Raw genomic sequence first — 19497 nt, 5'->3', positions numbered from 1 at the left:
ATTCTGGCAATGAATTGCATATTTAATCAGTTTCAATTCATTGATCATTCAGTGCCATAGGTTGAACCTCTGGGGGCCAGGACTCTCTGGTCTGGCAACATCCACGGCCCGGCAGGACCACAGATGTTGCTGGACCCAAAGATCCCCAACTGCAGAGTTTGTCAGCAGCTGGCAGCCTTCAAGGCCAGTGGGCTGGGAGAAGGGAGCCTTGCTGGCCGGTTGATGCCAGTGGCCAGAGAGAAGCACCACCTGCTGGGGATGTGGAGCTCTGCTGGCCAGAGTGAGGCTATGCTGGCCGGGGTGCAGAGCTCTGCCTGTCTAAGTGAGCCCAGAAGCTGGAGAGAAGCCCAGCTAGCCAGGGACACAGAGCTGTGCTGACTGGAACCCGCGCCCGCTGGCTGAGGATGCAGAGCCCCGCTGGCAGCCTGGAGAGGTGCGCCACCAGTGGACTGGGGCAGCAGAGCCCAGCAGGTGGGGTGGGGGCAGTACACTGGCTGGGATATTCTCAGGAGGGGAGCCCCAGGAGAGCTGGAGGCCCGATCTCCCCTGGTTTGGCAAACTCAGTTGTTCAGGACCGCTCAGGTCCCGAGGGTGCTAGACCAGGGAGGTCCAACCTGAAATAGTTTTGACTAAGTCTTGAAACTGAATAATGTTAACTTGAGGAAATTGTGATTTATCTGCAGGCAATCTAAAAACAGAAAAAGCAGCAAAATTTGTCAAATATTCAAATTATGTCACAAACAGGTAATAGAAAATTTGTTATCAAAAAATTTTTTTATTTAATGACTTTTCCCCACTCTAAAGATTAATTGCATGTTGTCAGTATTAACTTGGGTTAAAATTTCCAATTTTTTTCCAGTGAAAAACCAATACAATTTTTGGAGAGGGAGAAGGCATTGGTAAATACGTTTTGGGATTTTTTAATTTTTACATTTTTGTTGAAAAACTAGGAACTTTTCATGAAAATTTTTGAAAGGAGAATTTTGTTTGTTTTAACTTTTTGTGGAAAATATTTACTATTTTCCAACCACCTCTAGTAATGAGCCTACTTACCCTGTTCCCTACAATGTATCTATGAGTTCTCCATTCATGATAAGTATTTGGGATCCCAACCCTGATCCTGAGCTGCAGGGGCAAAGTCAGGTGGGTTCTGTACAGGGAAGTCAATTTACTTACCTGGGGTCGCAGAACAGCACTGGACCCTTTAACTTTGCTCTAGCTTCCCTTTTATCCACTTAACCTTGAGAACTGAAAAGTAACCGTGCGCACTGACTGTAACAGACGCAGAAAGCATTTGTATGTGAGTTTCTTTAGATTAGGATATATTTGTCTCTTTTGATTTTTGTTTCATTTTGGTTTCTTGTGGCCTGCTCCTGCTCCAGGGAAATCAAAGATAAAATGCTATTGAATGCAGGGGAGCAGGATGAGATGCTAGCAGTGGGAAACAGCTGCCATTGCACATCGTAAAAAATAGTGTGTGGAGAGTGTTGTTTATGAATGCTCTTCCTGAAATGTAAACTTTGAGGACATCTGTTCTCTCAAGGAATGGAGAATGTTTGGTTGGGTTTTAATAACCTCTGGAAGAAAAAAATGGAAGCTTAAAGCTTGGAGGTCCTGCTTTTGACTGCCTTTTCTTTTTATATAGGATAATATTTTGGCCACTGTTTGTGCCTTATATGCATACAAAATATAATTAAAACAGAGCAAGTGCAGCTACTTGGTCCCAGTCATGCAACTAAATCTATACAGGCAAAAAGCTGTTGAGTTCAGCGGAGGTCCATGTCGAGCCCCTGCTCCGCCTGGATATATCCAGTCACATAACTAGTCACCTTACTTCCCAGCAGCCCCTCTGATAAAACGTCAGTAGCTTATGTACATGCTAAGATGGCCAGCTGCGTATAAATCATGCAGTTTATTAAAGAGACAGTTCATGGGCATCATTTAAAAAAAGCTACGACAGTCCCCCAAGTGAAAGTTAACGCACAGGTACAGTGCTTATCGCTACACTCTACCGCCTCCTACAGCAGCTGTCCAATGAAGATTCAAAACCAAAACCAAACGAAAATTGTTTAAAAAACTATCCAGTGTACAGATAAATCTCAGACTAGACTAATTGTTTCCTCTTTATCCCTACCCCCCCAGTAACTCCTTGGAGTAATGCAGATCCACTCTTGTGCACATAGATGCTTATAAGGTCTTCAATCAGCTCTTTCTTGTTCAGCACCCGTGTCCTCTGATTGTGAGAAAATGTCCCTGGAAATTGGAGAGAGGAAAAAAAGAAAGGCACTTGAAAACATATCTGAGGAAATCAGGGTCAGCTTCCAAACAATGTAGGGCTGGCAGCCTATCAGGGTGCCCTCTAGCTGCACGCCTGCATGGCCACAAACCTGTTAGGCCTGTCCACCTCACCTGCAGAGCCGTGCAGCAGCACTCAGCCCCACTCACTTCCCTGCTGAACGGGAAGGTGAGTGGTGGCGGCGGTGGCCTGGTGCGTTCTGGTGGGGCCACGTGGTAGTGGGTGCTTGCTCTGCCCCCATTGGCTCTTGCTGGAGCCAGGGTACAGTGAGGCTGTCTCTGTTGGGACAACCTCACTGGCCCTGGTTCCAGCTACAGTGGGTGGCATGGGAGGCAGTGGTTGCTATGGTGGCCCCTGCCGGAGCTGGAGCCACATGGCAGGTGGTGGCAGCAGCTCCAGTGGCTGGTACTGGAGCCGCCTCGTGGCCTCCAAACCTATCCCCCGGCTCTCGGCTGCAGCACTGGCCAGATGGCCAGCCGCCAACCAGCAGTCCCGACTCCCTTATCCCAGGAGCTAACCAGCTGGCTGGGCGTGTTGGGCAGCACAGCCCCAGCTCCCTCCTTGGCTTCTGCTTGAGGGAGCTGGGAAGCCCAGCCCCAATGCTTCCTCCCATAAAGAGCTGCTGGCTGGTGAGGGGTCAAGCAGCCCAGCTCCATTTCCCCCACAGCGAGCAGCTTCCTGGGGGTCTGGGCAGCCCAGTCCTGCAAGAAGCCGCCAGAGGAATGGACAACCCAGCTCCAGCCACTCCCCAGCAAGGAGCTGCCACCTTCCCCATCCTGAGCTCTCCCCGCCCTAATTCCTACACCGCAGAGTCATGCACATTGTTAATTATCCCTTTGTTTAATATTTGTGTACAACAATTGAAATGTATGTCTATACATATAATTGTGTTAGTTACTAGTGGGTGCCACAGTGGTGCACATCAAACAAGCGCACAATGTCAATGTTGGTCCACGAGACAAAACTCATTCCACTCGTGGATGGGAAATCTTAAAGGGAACACTACAGCCTGGGTATCTTTCTTCCTCCATGTTTTGCCAGTCAAATATTTAAGATCAATGTTGTATCCAGCTAATCAGAGCCAATCATTGGCTTTAGATCCAGTGTTACAATGGGCAAAACTAAGGAAGTGTCCCTTCTGTTTTCAAGTATTCCTAGTTCGCAAATTATTTGAAAATCTGTGTTTCCATTATGTGCCCTATCTTGGAGCCTTAGCATGAGCCATAAAAGACAATAATAGGCTTTCTCCTGGTAAAGAAGGCAGAATCATAATATTGTCTGTTGCTATCAGTCACAATCAGAACGGGATCCAAATCCTATTGCAGTTATTGAACTCTCACCATAATGATCCCTTACCATTTAATTCAGTAGGAATCTTGCTCTTTATTTGAATGAGCACAGGATGAGACCCAAAAGTCAGCGCACTGATTTTTTAAGTGCAGTTCTAGTCTGAAAAGTGGGACCCACCAATTCTATGCAGCTCCAGATCCTGATATATTAGATGTAAAACCTGAAGCTATGCCTCTACTGCAAGAGTGACCAGTATACCAGTTAGTCTGGGGCACCGCTATATCTTTCAATATACATGAATCCTAAGCATGCCTCTCATAATGTGATGGATTTCATCCAGTTCACTAAATGCTCCACTAACAACATGGGTGAAACCAAACCATCACTTAGCATTTCTGTCTTTTAGTTTTCTGCGTGCATTCAGTTGAGAATTATCAGCCATACATGAATACTTTTCACAAAACAATCACTCCGTATCTGATCTCTCAGGCCTCATCCGCAAAGAAAACCCATATAACACTTTCAAAAACAAGCCCAGGAGCTTACCGTAAATTCAGAACTTGCTAGATGCTAGAAGTTATGGTAGTAATAAAGACACTGCGGCTGCGTCGACACTGGCATGATTTTGCGCAAATACTTTTAATGGAAGAGTTTTTCTGTTAAAAGTATTTGCACAGGAGAGTGTCTATACTGGCATGTGCCTTTGCGCAAAAGCATCCATGCCAGTGTAGACGCTCTCTTGCACAAAAAGCTCCGATGGCCATTTTAGTCATCGGGCTTTCTTGCGCAAGAAATTGATGTTACCTGTCTACACTGGCCTCTTGCGCAAGAACAGTTGCACAAGAGGACTTATCCCTGAGTGGGAGCGTCAGAGTATTTGCGCAAGAAGCACTGATTTTGTACATTACAACGTCAGTGTTCTTGCACAAATACTCGCGGCCAGTGTAGACAGGCGGCAAGATTTTACGCAAAAGCGGCTTCTTTTGCGCAAAATCTTGCCAATGTAGACACAGCCTGGATTTATGGCTCATTGAAACAATCTGTAACACAGTAACTCCACTCCCCCCTTTTTTTGTCCTATGAATGTGGGGCTGTTAATGGGACACTTCACTTTGAGTGGTTCCTTGAGTGGACTGTGTGTCAAATATTTATGGTAAACAATCTGTTGTATTTGTACTTAGGTCTGACACTGAGGACCTATCCCAGAATTGAAGAAGAGCTTTATGTAGCTTGAAAGCTTGTCTCTCTCACCAACAGAACAAAAGAAAGATATTATCGTACCCACCTTGTCTTTCTAGGTAAAAGCAGAACCTTCTTAGTCAACAGATCTGGTCCCTATGTGTATTACAATTAGAATTGCTTATTTTAGGAACTCACATAATTTAATCTACATTTCACCTCCTACTAGCCCTGCAGAGCCAATATAGGTACGAGAGAACAAGCTAGATTAGTTTCATTATTTTGCACAGTCAGCAAGATGGCATGGTAAACCGGTAATTACAGCTTCATTAAATGACACCTGTACAAGAATCACAGACTCCTAGGGCTGGAAGAGATCTCAGGAGGTCATCAAGTCCAGCCCCCTGCCCAAAGAAGGACCAACCCCAACTAAATCATCCCAGCCCGGACTTTGTCAATCCCTGAAATCCTCTAGGGATGGAGATTCTACCACCTCCCTAGGGAACCCATCCCAGTATTTTACCACCCTCCTAGGGAAATAGTTTTTCCTAATATCCAACCTCAACCTCCCTCACTGCTACTTGAGCCCATTGCTCCTCATTCTGCCACCTGTCACTACTGCGAACAGCCTCTGTTCAGCCTCTCTGACTATGTCTAGGCTGCAGGAGTCTTTTGGAAGAAGCTTTTCTGGAAGGGATCTTCCAAAAAAACTTCTTCTGAAAGAGAGCGTCCACACTGCAAAAGTGCATCGAAAAAGCAATTTGCTTTTTCAACGGATAGCGTCCACACTGAATGGACACTATCGCACATGTAAGCTCTGATTACTATGGACAGAGGGGCCACCAGGGCACCTGTGCTTTTTCCTCTTTCCTCTTCTTGTGGAAGAACTTCCTCTTCCCTGTCCACACACACATTTTTCCAAAAGAAAATGTCAGAAAAACCCCTCAGTTCTTTTGATTTTTTTTTTCAAAAGAACGCACTTGCAGGGTGGACATAATTGCAGGGTTTTTTTGAAAAATGGCCGTTTTTCCAGAAAGACACTGGAATGTAGACATACCCTCTGGAATGAAGGCTCCGATCAAATCCCCCCCTCACTCTTCTCTTCTGCAGATTAAACAAACCCAAATCCCTCAGCCTCTCCTCGTAGGTCATATCCCCATATCATTTTCGTTGCCCTCCACTGGAGGCATTGACCACTGTGGAAGTTGCATGGCTGTTTATGGAGGCAGAATTTGGACCTCATGCAAAAGTGTGAGAAAGAACCAGTGTACATTGAATTAGCAAGGCTGCAAATTAGAAAGGCCATCTCTGGACTTGTGAAGGGAACATGTTTGCCTTGGAGACAGAAAAAGGAAGCACTGTTGCTGGCTGTTGGGGTTCTCCAGCTCTGTGCTGCCACAGGCTGCCACAAGCGGCCAGGCTTCGTTGGCCCCTGAACCTGTGCTGCCGCGGGTGCCTGGGCTTCTACAGCTGCCGGCTCTGTGCTGCCTCAGGTGTCTGGGGTTTCCCAACCCACAGCTCCACTCTGCCATGGGCTGCCGGGGTTCTCCAGTCCCTGGTTCCCAGCACTGTTGTGGGGCTCCTCCAGCCCCCCTGTCCTCGGCTGGGATGCTGGCCCTCCAGCCATTAGGCTTTCGGACTCTCTGGTCTAGGAGCATCTGTGGTCCTGCTGGCCCTCGGGATGTTGCTGGACCAGAGAGTACCAGTTTTCAGAGGTGCAACCTGTACATGATAGTGGGGTATTCTCGATAATACTGTTATAACAGTTCTGAATCCATACTAATGGGCTGTGTCTACATTGGCACCCTTTTCCGGAAAAGGGATGCTAATGAGACCAGTCGGAATTGCAAATGCCGCGGGGGGATTTAAATATCCCCCGCGGCATTTGCATGAACATGGCTGCCGCTTTTTTCCGGCTCGGGGTTTTGCCGGAGAAAAGCGCCAGTCTAGATGGGACCTTGCGGAAAATAAGCCCTTTTCCGGAAGATCCCTTATTCCTACTTCCTTTTCTGCAAGATCCCGTCTAGACTGGCACTTTTCTCTGGCAAAACCCCGAGCCGGAAAAAAGCGGGAGCCATGTTCATGCAAATGCCACGGGGGATATTTAAATATCCCGCAGCATTTGCAATTCCTAAGTATCTCATTAGCATCCCTTTTACAGAAAAGGGTGCCAATGTAGACACAGCCTTGTTGTATGTTAGGATTAAATGGCATAAGCCATCAAAAATATTTTTAAAAGGTGAGACAAAGATCATTTCAGTAACCGAGTCTGAAAAAATACAATAGACATATGAAGAGAGAAATTTGGAATATTTTTACATTCTAAGAAAGCACCTGAAAGTTGCCTTGGCTCTCCCATCTAGACCCAGAATTGGACCATGAATTCATTCAAATGCTTGTAGTTCAGTTCAAACTAAAGAATCAGGCTTGCATGGTTTGTTATGCTTAAGAAGTAGCAGTTCAATTTCTCTCATCATTTGAAGATAACAATCTTCTTCTAACAATCGACTTTGGCTTTACTGACTAAGCAAGGCAAATACAAAGCTATGAACAACTTGACTTTAAGAAGCTACAAGACCTTGGATGACAGTTTAGATAGTTCTACAACAAAAATTAGACTGTCACAGTAGCAGTCTGACCACCACCAGCAGGTGCTAGTCAACAGCATTAAGAAATCAGATGGCCTGATTACAACTCACAAAACTAAGTAGATGTAAGAACAGAAGCAAAATATAAGTCCCTTTCTATGAATGTGTGCACATTGACTGTGTTGAAAAATCTCCATCCTTCTTTGTCTCATGTTGTATAGTATCAGTCTTAAGCGGAAGGGAATCCCTGTGTACTATAGATATTAAGCCTCCATGTAGCTTTTTCCCCTATATGGTCTACGAGGCCCTGGCTGGAACTTGGAGACAGCTAGTGGCTGAAAAGTTTGCATGTTTAGTATCCTACCCCACAATGATTCCAATGGGACTGCTCAAGGAACAGGATACTAGTGAATAAGGCTGGCCTAGACCATCCATTACCCATAAAAGCATTAATAGGACAGTATATCTTCATGTGTTTGGTTATTAATCTAGCTTCCCTCTCTGTATTCATACATGTTTCAAATAGTCTGCTTCTACCTCTTCTTTTTAATCCCTGAGGGAAAGGTCAGACATCTGGTGTCTGAGCTTTACAAAGAGTGCTGCTGTTTCTCCACCTCTACGTGTGCATGCATTGGATAGAGAGCTAATAACCTTGCTTTCTCTCTGTGAGACGAGAATGCAGAGCTGTGATTTTCTCTTCAGCCTCTGCCAGTTGCCTCCTCCCTAGGCCATGGGTTCTGGAGAGCACACAGTCTACGTAGATATCCCAGAAGAGCTGGGCCAGGTCCCAGAACAGAGCCCCATGCTTCAAGTTCTCTGATGACTTCAGGAAGATCATAAAGTCCCAAAAGCCACTGACAGAGTCAGAAATACGTGGCTTCCTCATCTCCAGCAAGGCAGCAGAGGAGAACTCCCAGCACCGGGGATCAGCTCGACCAAGGGCCAGTGGATCATTTTGACTCTGGCAGAAGAAAGGAGTCACGCAAAATGCTCCCATGACTAGCAGAGAGCAGATAAGTCTCACATTGCAGTGAATTCTTCCTCTGTTTCCAGGATCCATTGTGTCACTGAAACTTCACAAAAAAAAAAAAAAGACATTGAAAAATCATCTAACCTTAATATGTTGCTGGGCTAAATGAAGGAATGGGATGGGTGAAGTCAAATCCTATTGCTTGTGTTGTACAGTGGGTTGGCATAGATGATCACATTGGCCCCTTCTTGCCTTAAGCTGGTATGTACTTTGTATATTAATTCAATTCCATTATATTTGATATCAACATTCCATTTTTTATCCAAAAGTTAAATCCACTAAAAACTCATTAAAAATGTCTTCTTATCTAAAACAGCAGCGTATCTGCTGATGTAAATTGGCCCCCATCCCTAGGAGTATTTTTATTTTAGAACACTTTCAAAATGTGTGTATCTATTAATTTTTGAAAAGCTCTGGAATGAAATATGAAGGTCATATTAAATGCACACCCATGTAGCCCAGAGGACTGTGACTCTTTCCTGTTGGTCTAGATTCAAGACGTTTGATACACACTTATTATTGGCTGCAAAGAGAAAATATTTGAAATCTGACCTTCCCATCAGCTGTCACCAAAAGATCACCACTCTAGTCAAGGCAAGAACATAAGTGCTGTTACTGGACCCTCCCTCCATCTGCTAAGGTCCTCTTAGGAGAAGTTCCACATCTGGGGAGTTAGATTCCCCCCCAGCATTCAGCCCTGCTACTTGGTTTGAGTACTGGAGGATGAGGGTGGGGGAAAATTTGTATCCTAATGTGACTTAACATTCTAGAAATTTACAGCAATTTATAAAGTAAATTAGGTGCCCATATAAAAAAGCTCTAGTTGGACCACCCTGGATCTGAAGTTCTACATGTTATCAGCAGAAAAAGGGTAACACAAGCTTTGTCACACTGCTCTGTAGCTGTACGAAACTCTGTCCTGAGTGCAGTATCAGCTCACCGCTACTGCAGTGATGGTTTCATAAAGTTGATGCCTGTCTAATATGAATTGGACCCTTGTCAGTGTGAGACCAAAGCCACCAGGTTTGTAAAAGCACTTCTGCCTTTTATCCATTGCTGTACATAGGCACTGATTGAATCCTCTTTATGGACAGTCTCCACAGCTGAGTTTTGGCAGTGAGCTTAAGATGCTTTCAGGGTGGCCCTTCCCTATTATACCTCCTATTTTTGTGGTCTAGTGCAATATGTATCCTATCCATTTGCTCTGACAAAGTCAACTTCAAATCTTATCAGCTTTAAAAGAGTTGAAGCTGAAAGTCATTTCAGATGCTTCTGGTTCCCCTAGCAATTTTTGGCTTTAGTTACACTTTTCCTAAACCACCTCTTGCTTAGCAACAGGAAAAAGCCACATAATGCAAATCAGTGTAAGAGATGGTCCATAATGCAGGAGAAATAGTGAACTGGCTAGATTAAATTGTTCATAATCACTAGATCTTGTTAGCTGTGGATCTCAAAGCACTTTACAAGGGAGGCGTATCTTTATGCCCGTGTTATAGATACAGAAACTGAGGCACAAGTGGGCCAACTTACTGGGCCTCAATGCTTCCCAATAAAAGACTTTTTCTCCTTCAGTTCTAACAATCGCAGATGCGGGAAGTAATAGAAACACTCCAGATAGACATACAGTAGCTAAGCTGGTGTCCCTTTAAGGATGTTTGTCATCTGTTGGGGAAGCAATCTGGTGTGTGTACCCATATTAATCAGCCAGTGTAACAGCTGTTTCATTTCTGCACTTGGAAACCCTCCCATAATTCTAAGTTGCCATACTGACCACCGGAGAGCAATTAAAGAAGGACTCTGATCACTACCACGCTGGGCTAATTTTAATTGGTGACTTAGAGGTAAAAATGCTTTATTATCTATTCCCCCAAGCCAGACTCATCAAGCTGATGGATGTAAATTAAGAAATCTGAGTCTTGGCTTCATTTGTTTAGGAAAAAAGGTAAATATTTTTACAATTTTAAACATATTAAATGAAAAATTTCAACCAGTTTTAGAAGTAACATGAGAAAGCCCCAAAGTTTAGTCTTTACATGGAGTTCTGCTTACACTCCTCCCCTGGCCCCCTCCTGACCAGCGTTTCCTCTAATATTTTCCATCCATGTATAGAATAAATTTTGATATGTGCACGGAGGCATATGTGGATGAGCACCACCAATAGAAACACTTGCTGCCAGCTATGGGCAGCTGTGAGTTCTCTGCTAATCAGTTGGGTGGCATTTGAATGTCTCCTGTCACATCACGGTTGCAGGTTTCACATGTCAGCTCACCTTCCTCAAACGTTAGCTATTGCACTCAGACACTGCCTACACAGCACCTCAGTTCTGAGAGAGTTTGTGCACTAAAATTCTTATGTTCTTACATTGCAAATTCAATTTGCAGGAAAATTTTACAGACGCCCTCCATTCCAGTCAGATATCAGTATTTTTATCCCCGTGTTATAGATACAGAAACTGAGGCACAGAATCCCTAATCCTCTGGTCTCCAACCTTATAAAGCATAAGATCACTTTTTGAATTTAAATACAATCCAGGATCTACCTCAGACCCCAAAACCCTTACCCTGCCTCCTTCCCTGTGGCCCTGAACTTACACCACTCCCTTTCCAAGGGCTCGCCCTGCTCACTCTGTGGAGATGGGGGACATGGAAAGAGAGAGGGGGACATCCTGACATCAGCACCCCCTTCTTCCACCCTGCACAGCAAGCAAGAGGTTCTTGGGGGCACCTCCAAGCAGGAGAGCAGGAGCAGCACACCAGTGAGGAGAGAGGCAGCTAAAGACAGCCTCCCAGCCAAACTTGTCAGGATCACCGGTCAGAGGCTCCTGGTTCTACCAGTAGATCCCGATCTACTGGTTGGTGACCACTGCCCTAATCTGCGAGCACATTTCCGTAGAAACTTGTTTCTGTCTAGAAAGCTTTCTGTAATGAACAACCACCTTCCACACATGTCAAATAGAGTTTGGAGTCACTTTCTGCTCTGAGACAACTCTTCTCACATTGCCCAAGCATCTAGCTTATAGGGAACACTGCTGTTTGCATCTTCTAGACCTTTCTTCTAAATTACTTTTCGTTATTTTGAAAGTCATACAACTTTTTGAAACAAAGTGATTTGTGCTATATAGACACTGAACACAGCAAATACTTAAAAGCAAATCAAGTCCCATAACATGAAAATATTCTCAGTACACAATTCCTACTGATGACAGGTAATATTCATCATATCCTCGCTTGACAAAGTCATGGAGGAGCTGGACACTTTCCCCAGGAAAAGATGCCCTCTTCCACAATGAAAAAAACTGAGCCAAGTCTTGGAGCATAAATCCTTGTAGCTACGAGCCCCAGCTGGAGTGAACCTGGCTGTTCCCACAGGAAGTGAGCTTTTGGTCCCTTGGCATGGCAGGTACATTTGAGACGAGCTCTTGTTCTGGCTTCTATTCAGAGGAGATATTTAGTTGTACTGAAGTAGCAGCCAGAGGCCCGACCGCCAGCCTGGCCCTCGGGTGCTCGGCGCTGCGCACTGCATGACGGAGACGGGCTTTGCCCGGTGCCCGCTCGCTACACAGCCCGGTGGCTGATAGATAGTTATTGCAGGCAGCGCCCGACACGCGCCCATTCCCCGAGCAGAGGCACCGGCCGGGCTGGACCGACGCCCCGGCAGCCCCTTGGCAGCGCCGGGCGCCCCGGGACTGGCACGGGCGGGCGGACTCGCTCCCCCCCCCCCCCCGGCGCGGAGCTGGGACCGGGGGTGCAGGTGAGACCCCCCCCCCCCCGCACACAGCGGCTCGCGGGGCGAGTCCGGGACAAAGCCTCGTGCCCGCCCCGCGCCCCGAGAGCCCCCCCCCCCCCTTCCCTCTTACCTGCGCCCGCTGCGCGTTCGGCTCCAGCTCCCGCCGCTCCCGCCGGGCGGCGCCTTAAGAAGGGGCGCGCGGCCCCCCCGGGCTACGTCAAGCGCCTGGTGAAGCCCCCCCCAACCCCGCCAGCTGCTGCGGAGCCGCCCCCGCCCCCGCAGGCCCGGCCCGGCTCGGCTGCCCACGGGTCCCGCTCCAGGCGCTGAGCCCCGGCCGCTCCCGCGCCCCCTGCCCCTGCCGGGGAGCGGGGTCCTGGGCGGGGGCCCTGGCTCGGCGGGGGGGGGGGGAGCCCAGCAGAGCGGCCCCACCCCAGCGCCAGGGAAGCGGGGCGCTTGGCGCTGAAGTTCCCACCCAGGCTGCTGTAGCGCCGGGGGCTGGGGCGGGGCGGGGGGCGCGGACTCCGAGCCGGCTGCAGACCCGGCGCGGGGCTCTGGCACTGCCCCTGCGGGCCCAGCCGACGGCTCAGGACCCCGCTCGGAGCCTGCAGGTTGGGCAGCGGGAGGGGCGCAAAGTGGCCGCCGAGAGTTAAAAATGGGGAAACTGGCTCCCTGAAGCTGCCCCCGGGGCTCTCGTGTCCGCCAACATCCGCGGGGCCAGGGAGGTTCCCCCTGGGTCATGTTCTGTACTTGCACTAGATCGTACCTAGGGCCAACCCCCTGAGCTGCTGGGAATTGGCCCAACTAGAATAAACGACCAAAATATCTGAGAAACTGCTAAATAAGTGTTTTGAACCCAGACCTGGGCTCCATTTTTTCCCTTCTGGCTAGTTTCTCAGTTTCTGTAAATCTGCATAGTTCCACTGACATCAATGGAAATCAACCAGTGTACACCAATTGAGAAACCAAGCCATTCTTCCCAGAGAATAAGTCCTGGTCAGTTACACATCTCTCAGCTTATACTGCTTTGCATTTGGAAAGTGGCATCATTCCTTGTGTTACAGCCCTGTTTCAGTGGAGCCCCAGCACCACTCAGTACAGCCATCATACCACCCAGGTCAGCTGAAGAACTGATTCTAAATGCTCATCTCCTGGGGGAATTCTGCAGCAAAAATTAAAAATTCTGGGCACAGTACTTTAAAGTTCTGCAAAATGCAGCATATTTTATGAAAGAAACAGTATAATCATGCCAATTTCAATGACTGTGGTAATTCATTTGAAAATCCCTGTTAATGTCTAGAACAATACAGATAAAAAAAAGATTCAGGTTTTGGGTTTTTGTTTTTTTTACAAAAATTCCATATTAGGCATATTAATACAAACTTTGATCTATGCATTGACACCAGCATGTCTCAACCCTTTTCAGGGGTCTGATTTGTTCTGAATACTCCCAAATTTCACCTGACTTAAAAATTACTTGCTTACAAAAATCACACAAAAATATAAGTTTCATGTTAGTTTGTTCAGGAAAAAACAACAGGAAATCCTGACACACCTTAAAGACTAACACATTATTTGGGCATCAGCTTTCATGGGTTGGAACTCATTTCTTCAGCTACATGAAGTGAAAACTTCAATGCCACACATGTGAACATGGGTTACTTACATTACTATGTGGAGGACCAATCCTAAGGGGGGTCAATTCTGTCAGGGTGGATGTGGTACACTCCGAACAGTTGATGAGGTGTGACATGAATTCTATGTGCTAGTGCAGAATTCCGCCAGGAGTAAATAGTTACAGTTCTTCAAGTAGTGTCACTATGGGTGCTCCACAGTAGCTGTATGAGCACCTCTGTGCCTCTAATCTGGGATTTTTGGTAGCAGTGTCCTTTGAGCCTGGGCACGTGCTCTCCCTCCTTTGTGGCCTGACTCCAGGTTATCTAACACAGTATAAGTGAAAGCCCTTCACTTTAAGGATGTTAAAGACTAGGCAACTAGTCCATTCCCCCTTCCCCCCGCTGCCTCTATCAGATAGAAGCAGCAAAGGAGGGAGAAGGGATACTTCAAAGTGGCAGTGTCCCCAGCTAATACAGGGCTCAGCTGTGCGGTGCTGCCCCTTTGAAATGCCTCCTTGGTGTTTCAAAGCAGTGCCACACAAAGCTGGCCCCGGGCTCCACGTGGTGCTGCCCCTTTGAAATGCGTGCAGAGCCTGGGTTCCAGGGAAATGCTGTGCAGAGCCCAGGGCCAGTTGGGAAGTCCCCAGCTGACCCCAGGCTCCATGCATGCGCTTCCACTTTGAAATACACAAGAGCCCCTGCTGGGGATTCTTGTCCATTTCCAAGCTGGCACCCCGCGTTCAACCCAGAGTCTGCGGGGGCTCTTGTACATTTCAGAGAAGGAATGCGGAAATGCCTATCGACTAGTCGAGTAGTCGATGTAAATTCCATCAACTACTCGACTAGCAAATTGTTCAATATTTAACATCCTTATTTCACTTCCTTCTCAACAGGCTTGGGCCTCAGAAGGAGCAGTTTTCCCTTCCTTATCCTTAGCATAATTGTTGTTGTTTGTTTCTTTTGTTCTCCCTGATCGTGTAGGGAGAAGGTTGTTTTGTTTTCATGTTGTTTCTTTTCTTTTGGTAATCCCTCGGGATTTAACAAAAAAGAGAAAGAAAGAGAACTCCACTCTGTCCTGCCTGGGGGCGCACACAGGCTGTATGTAGAAGACTATTCTTAACCAAAGAAGAAGAAGAAGACGACGACGACCCTTGTTCTGCATTTCTCATTGCTAGAGATTGACAGTCCCCCCCCCCCCCCCCCCATCCCATGGCCTTTCCTAGCTCAACCAGCTCTAAGGTGCGCCTCTCTAGTAAGCAGTTCCTGTAACAGCCAGACACTCTCCCTGTATCTGATGCCTGGGACAGAAGAGTTTCACCTGCCACAGCTAAAATGGCAGTGTCACAAGTACTGGGAGCTGAAGTTACAATTTCTCCTTATGGAGAAGGCACTACAGACTTAGGATCATCCCCAGAGCCTTTAATTTCAAAGGGGGTAGAGTTATTTAAAAAAACAACAACCCACCAACATACTGTAAAGGCTCATTAAAAAGGCTTCCAGGGGTTGGCCAGCCAGAGGGACTCCCATGTGCAGCCACTTCCATACCCATGGCCCAGCAGCTCTGAAGCACAGCGCCCAGAAAGGAGCACCCTGCGGTGAGTTCTGCTCTGCAGCAGGGGCTGCACACTTCTAGGGGTGTTAACGACTAGTCAGCTACCCATTCAACCGATAAGCAATCGGGTTAACTGCAACCACCCCCTCCCCTCCCTCCCCTCCCCGGCGCTCTGCATTTAGAACTCAGACCATCAGGCTGCTCAGTCCCTGCCCACCCATCTGAGTTTTCAATGAAGAGTGCACAGGGAGCCACCTGCCACTCCACACTGCTGCTTCAATGCAGAGGCAGGCAGTGTGTGGGGGTAGGGGGCTCCCTGGGAGTGGAGCTGGGAACACACTGGCTGCCTCTGGGGAGCATCAAGTAGCCACTAAGAGGCTGAGCGGTTACCCGATTATTAAAATAACCACTTTCTAACATCCCTAGGCACCACCAGAGAAGCCAGGAGCAGTCAGGCTCTGAGGCAATGGTAAGGAGACAGTTACCATACAGTCTCTAAAAGAGTGGCACAGAGAAAACTTTTGTTACCAGGTGTGAGAAAACTCCCATCCAGGAAGTGCTCTGCACCTTCCAACTGTCGGTACTGACAACATACCACAGACACTCCCCTGTGTTACTGAGTCCATGGTAACACAAGAGCACTGGTATCCTGGAGACCTGGGTCCTTGGTACCCAGGGAAAGAGAGTTATAGTACCACTGTTAAAAGTGCGCACTGACAATTTTCAGTACCTGGTGCAACAAAACTCTCCTCTAGGGAGTGCTCTGGCCTGTCTCAAAGATTGGTGCTGATAAAGTAACAGGCATTTCCCTGTGGTACTGAGTGAGGCTAGGGTACCACATGAACTCTGGTACCCTGGAGACCTGATGATTAGGGAAGAACCACAATCCCCATTATGCAGTACCAGGGCCCTAGTACCGAGCACAACCAGAAACCCGGAATTGCTCTTGGCCCCAGGCCGTGTACCGCCAATACCCTAGTTAGTGCTGCCTCTACCCAATGACAAGTCTGACAGCGGCCAGGAGGAAGTCATGGTCCATTGTCACTATACAAAGACCCTCCCCAGTTCCATCGAGCCAACCCCTAATCGTGGAATGGGACCCCTGGGGTAACCCTCTCATCCATATCTGCCCCCCATTACTTTATTGCAATCCCTGGGCAATATGCACATACATGGTGATCCCATCTGGTGTCTCTCAGAGAGGATACACCAGATGGTCTCCCACAGCCTGGCTGAGCCATTGGCAGAGGAAGCTTTTTCAGAGCAGGAAGAAGGGCTTGAAAGGGAATCTACCCCTCCAGCAAACTTCTTTATCTCTACTAGACTAGACAATTAGCCCGCCATAAGATGGGATTTTCAAGTCTCTCCTCCACGTTGGTCTTCTCTCCTGAGCCTCCGGTCTCTCTCTCTCTCTCTCTCTCTCTTCCTTCTGCCTCTCCCTCTCTCTCTCAGCTCTCCTCCGCCTTCTGCCTCTCTCTCTGTCTCTTTCCCCCCTCCTGCCTCCCACGCTCTCTCCACTCTCCTCTGTCTCCAAGGTGGATGCACGCTCATCCAGGCCCCACCCCCTGGGTGTGTACGTCACTGCCCTGCCCCCCTTCGCCTCCCGCCATGGTGCTCAGCTGACTTCTGCATCACTCAACCGGGCTGCTGCACGGGAGCAAGTGGTGCAAATGGCCTCTCTCTCTCTTCTCCTCCTACTGCCTCGCCCTCTCTCTCTCTCTTCTCCTCCTACTGCCTCGCCCTCTCTCTCTCAGCTCTTGTCCGCCTCCTGCCTCTCTCTCCTTCTCTTCTCCCCCTCCCGCCTCTCACTCTGTGTTTCTCTTCTCCTCCTCCTGCCTCTCTCTCTCTCTCTCTCTCGCTGTCCTCCGCCTCCTCTGTCCTCCTCTCTGTCTCCTCCACATCCTCTGTGTCTGCTTCACTTTCCTCCTCTTGAATCTGGTGCCTTTTCCTGACATCAGAGACACCTGCTCGTCCAGGCGCTGCCCCCTGGCTGTTCCCTCTGGGCGGTGCTGTTGCCTCCCGCCATGGCACTCAGCTGACTTCTGTGCAGCTCAGCCAGACCACTGCGTGGGAGCCCGGCTGAGCGGCGTAGAAGTCGGCCGAGCACCACGGCAGGAGGCAACAGCACCGCCCAGAGGGAACCGCCAGCGTTTCCGCGTCACAGAGTCACAGACACTGGGCTACTATATACACCAGATGAGACTTCTGCCCCTACCCTGATGATTTTAAGAACGTTCTGGATTTTTCCAACAGAGTGGCAGATGAGCTGCAGATTTCCCTACACATCCCAGGTTGGGGGATATTCTGCACGCCTCCTCCTCATCCAGAATTGCCCTCCCAATTAATGAGGTGATTCTAGGCCCTGTCAACATTGTCCACAGCAACAGAGAAAGAAAAAGAAAAAAGAACACACACACCACAGAAAAGCTCTGCCCTGTATCCCTCAACATGGGAGTCACCCTGTTTCAGCATCTGCAACCCAACTCCATAAATGTGGATGCGGTTAATGCACGAAGCAAACAAACATAATGCCCATTCAGCTGCACACCATGTCTTGTGATAAGATGGAATATTTGTCTGTGACACAAACTGTTTAGAATTGTGAATCACCAAACTGTCATGGCCAAATAGGATTTTTATTAATTACGGGAAATGAGTGTTTCTGGAACGTTTACTGGAGGCACAAAAGTAGCAGTTTCAGGCCATCTGTAGAGGGGATTGGTTAATAGTCAGCTTGGTGCTAAAACAGCACTGTATGTAGCTGATACAATGGCTTGCCCAGGCTTCAGGACAGTGGTACTGAGGCAGGCTTCTTGACTACACCTTTCTGAATTGCCCAAAGAGGTGCAGAAGACTTCCTGTGTAAAGGGGCCAAATTCTTCCCAGGGAAGACATTCCTCTCTCCACATCCTGGATTCCAGGACCATTTTATGCTTCCTACAAGTCTACACGCCAGGGCAGAAAAGAAGAGATACCTCTCCACGCAATACCCTCTGTGACAGGGTGTGGTCACAGCTGACCCTTTGGGTTTGTTCTGTGGTGTGTTGACTGTACCGCTGATATCTGCCTTCTTCCTCTCTATACCACCCTGTCCTGCTGGGCCAGATTCTCTGGTCTCCCACACAAGGCAGAGCTGGGATTTAAAACAAATAAAAGGAAGTTTTTCTTCACACAGCCCATAGTCAGCTGTGGAACTCCTCGCCAGAGGATATTATGAAGTTCAAGACTATAACAGGGGTAAAAAAAACTAGATAATTTCGTGGAGCATAGGTCCATCAATGTAAGCCAGGATCAGTAGGGCTGGTGTCCCTGGTCTCTGTTTGTCGGAAGATGGGAATGAGTGACAGAGGAGGGATCACTTGATGATTGCCTGTTCTATTCAATACTGAGCTAGATGGACCTTTAGTCTGACCCAGTCTGGCCATTCTCATGGGGTAACTGCCATCCCTGTAGAGCAATGCATACACTGAACCACTTCACCTCTGGGAGGATGCAGTTCTAGGGCACAGCACTCAGGAAACCAACCCTCAAAAGGAATCAAAACTCCAAATAAACTTGTCTTTCTCTGAGTAAAAGTTTTACACAAAGAAGGTTCATGAGGATATTCTCCCTTTTTATCAATGACAGTGACATGCACACTGATTTTATCCCTTCCACAATTATTTACCTAATAGTAAATAAAAGTGTTTTTATTAAGTACAAACAGTAGGATTTAAGTGGTTATAAGTGAAAATAGATCGATCAAAGTAAGTTACTTTAAAAAAAGGAAAGAAAACACATAGCTAGTTCTAAATTACTAAAAAATGTATTGCAAGCAGATTCTTACCCTGCTTCAGAATGGAATCCCAGTACCAGGTGGTATGGTCACATGTCTTACTAATCCAATCACCTTTGGACTTAAAAGACAAAGAAGATTATTTACAAGTCATTAAGTTGATCACCCAGTTGTTAAGACTTCTGAGGAGGTATCAGTAATGGCTCTCGTTGGTATAGTTAAAACTATAAAGTGTCTTACTTCATATTTCTAACCAAGGTTTCCTCCAAGCTCTGTGGTAGCACAATCCCCTAGCTACTTAATCAGTCCCACCTAGTCAGGCAGCTACATGCATGGAGCCCTGAGCCCCTGCCTGGGCAGGGTTGATTAAGCAGCTGCAGGGCCATCCTGCCATGCAGCTTAGAGGGAACCTTGCTTCTGACTTTACACACAAGAATGATACATGCA

The 19497-nt window shown here is 47.6% G+C and overlaps 1 protein-coding gene across 1 annotated transcript; it reads right to left on the bottom strand.

Annotated features, from left to right (window-relative positions):
* Window positions 1-1032: 1032 nt before the first annotated feature.
* FAM237A (family with sequence similarity 237 member A) lies at window positions 1033-12368 on the bottom strand. The gene is made up of 3 exons (XM_075934355.1): window positions 12241-12368; window positions 8005-8426; window positions 1033-2253 (listed from the first exon to the last, which is right to left on the bottom strand). The coding sequence occupies exons 2-3, from the start codon at window positions 8411-8413 to the stop codon at window positions 2105-2107; spliced, it is 558 nt and encodes a 185-aa protein (XP_075790470.1). The 5' UTR covers window positions 8414-8426; window positions 12241-12368; the 3' UTR covers window positions 1033-2104.
* Window positions 12369-19497: the final 7129 nt, after the last annotated feature.

This window comes from Pelodiscus sinensis, chromosome 7 (assembly GCF_049634645.1).
Source record: "Pelodiscus sinensis isolate JC-2024 chromosome 7, ASM4963464v1, whole genome shotgun sequence".
Lineage (NCBI taxonomy): Eukaryota > Metazoa > Chordata > Testudines > Trionychidae > Pelodiscus > Pelodiscus sinensis.
This window is presented reverse-complemented; position numbering and strand designations above follow the sequence as displayed.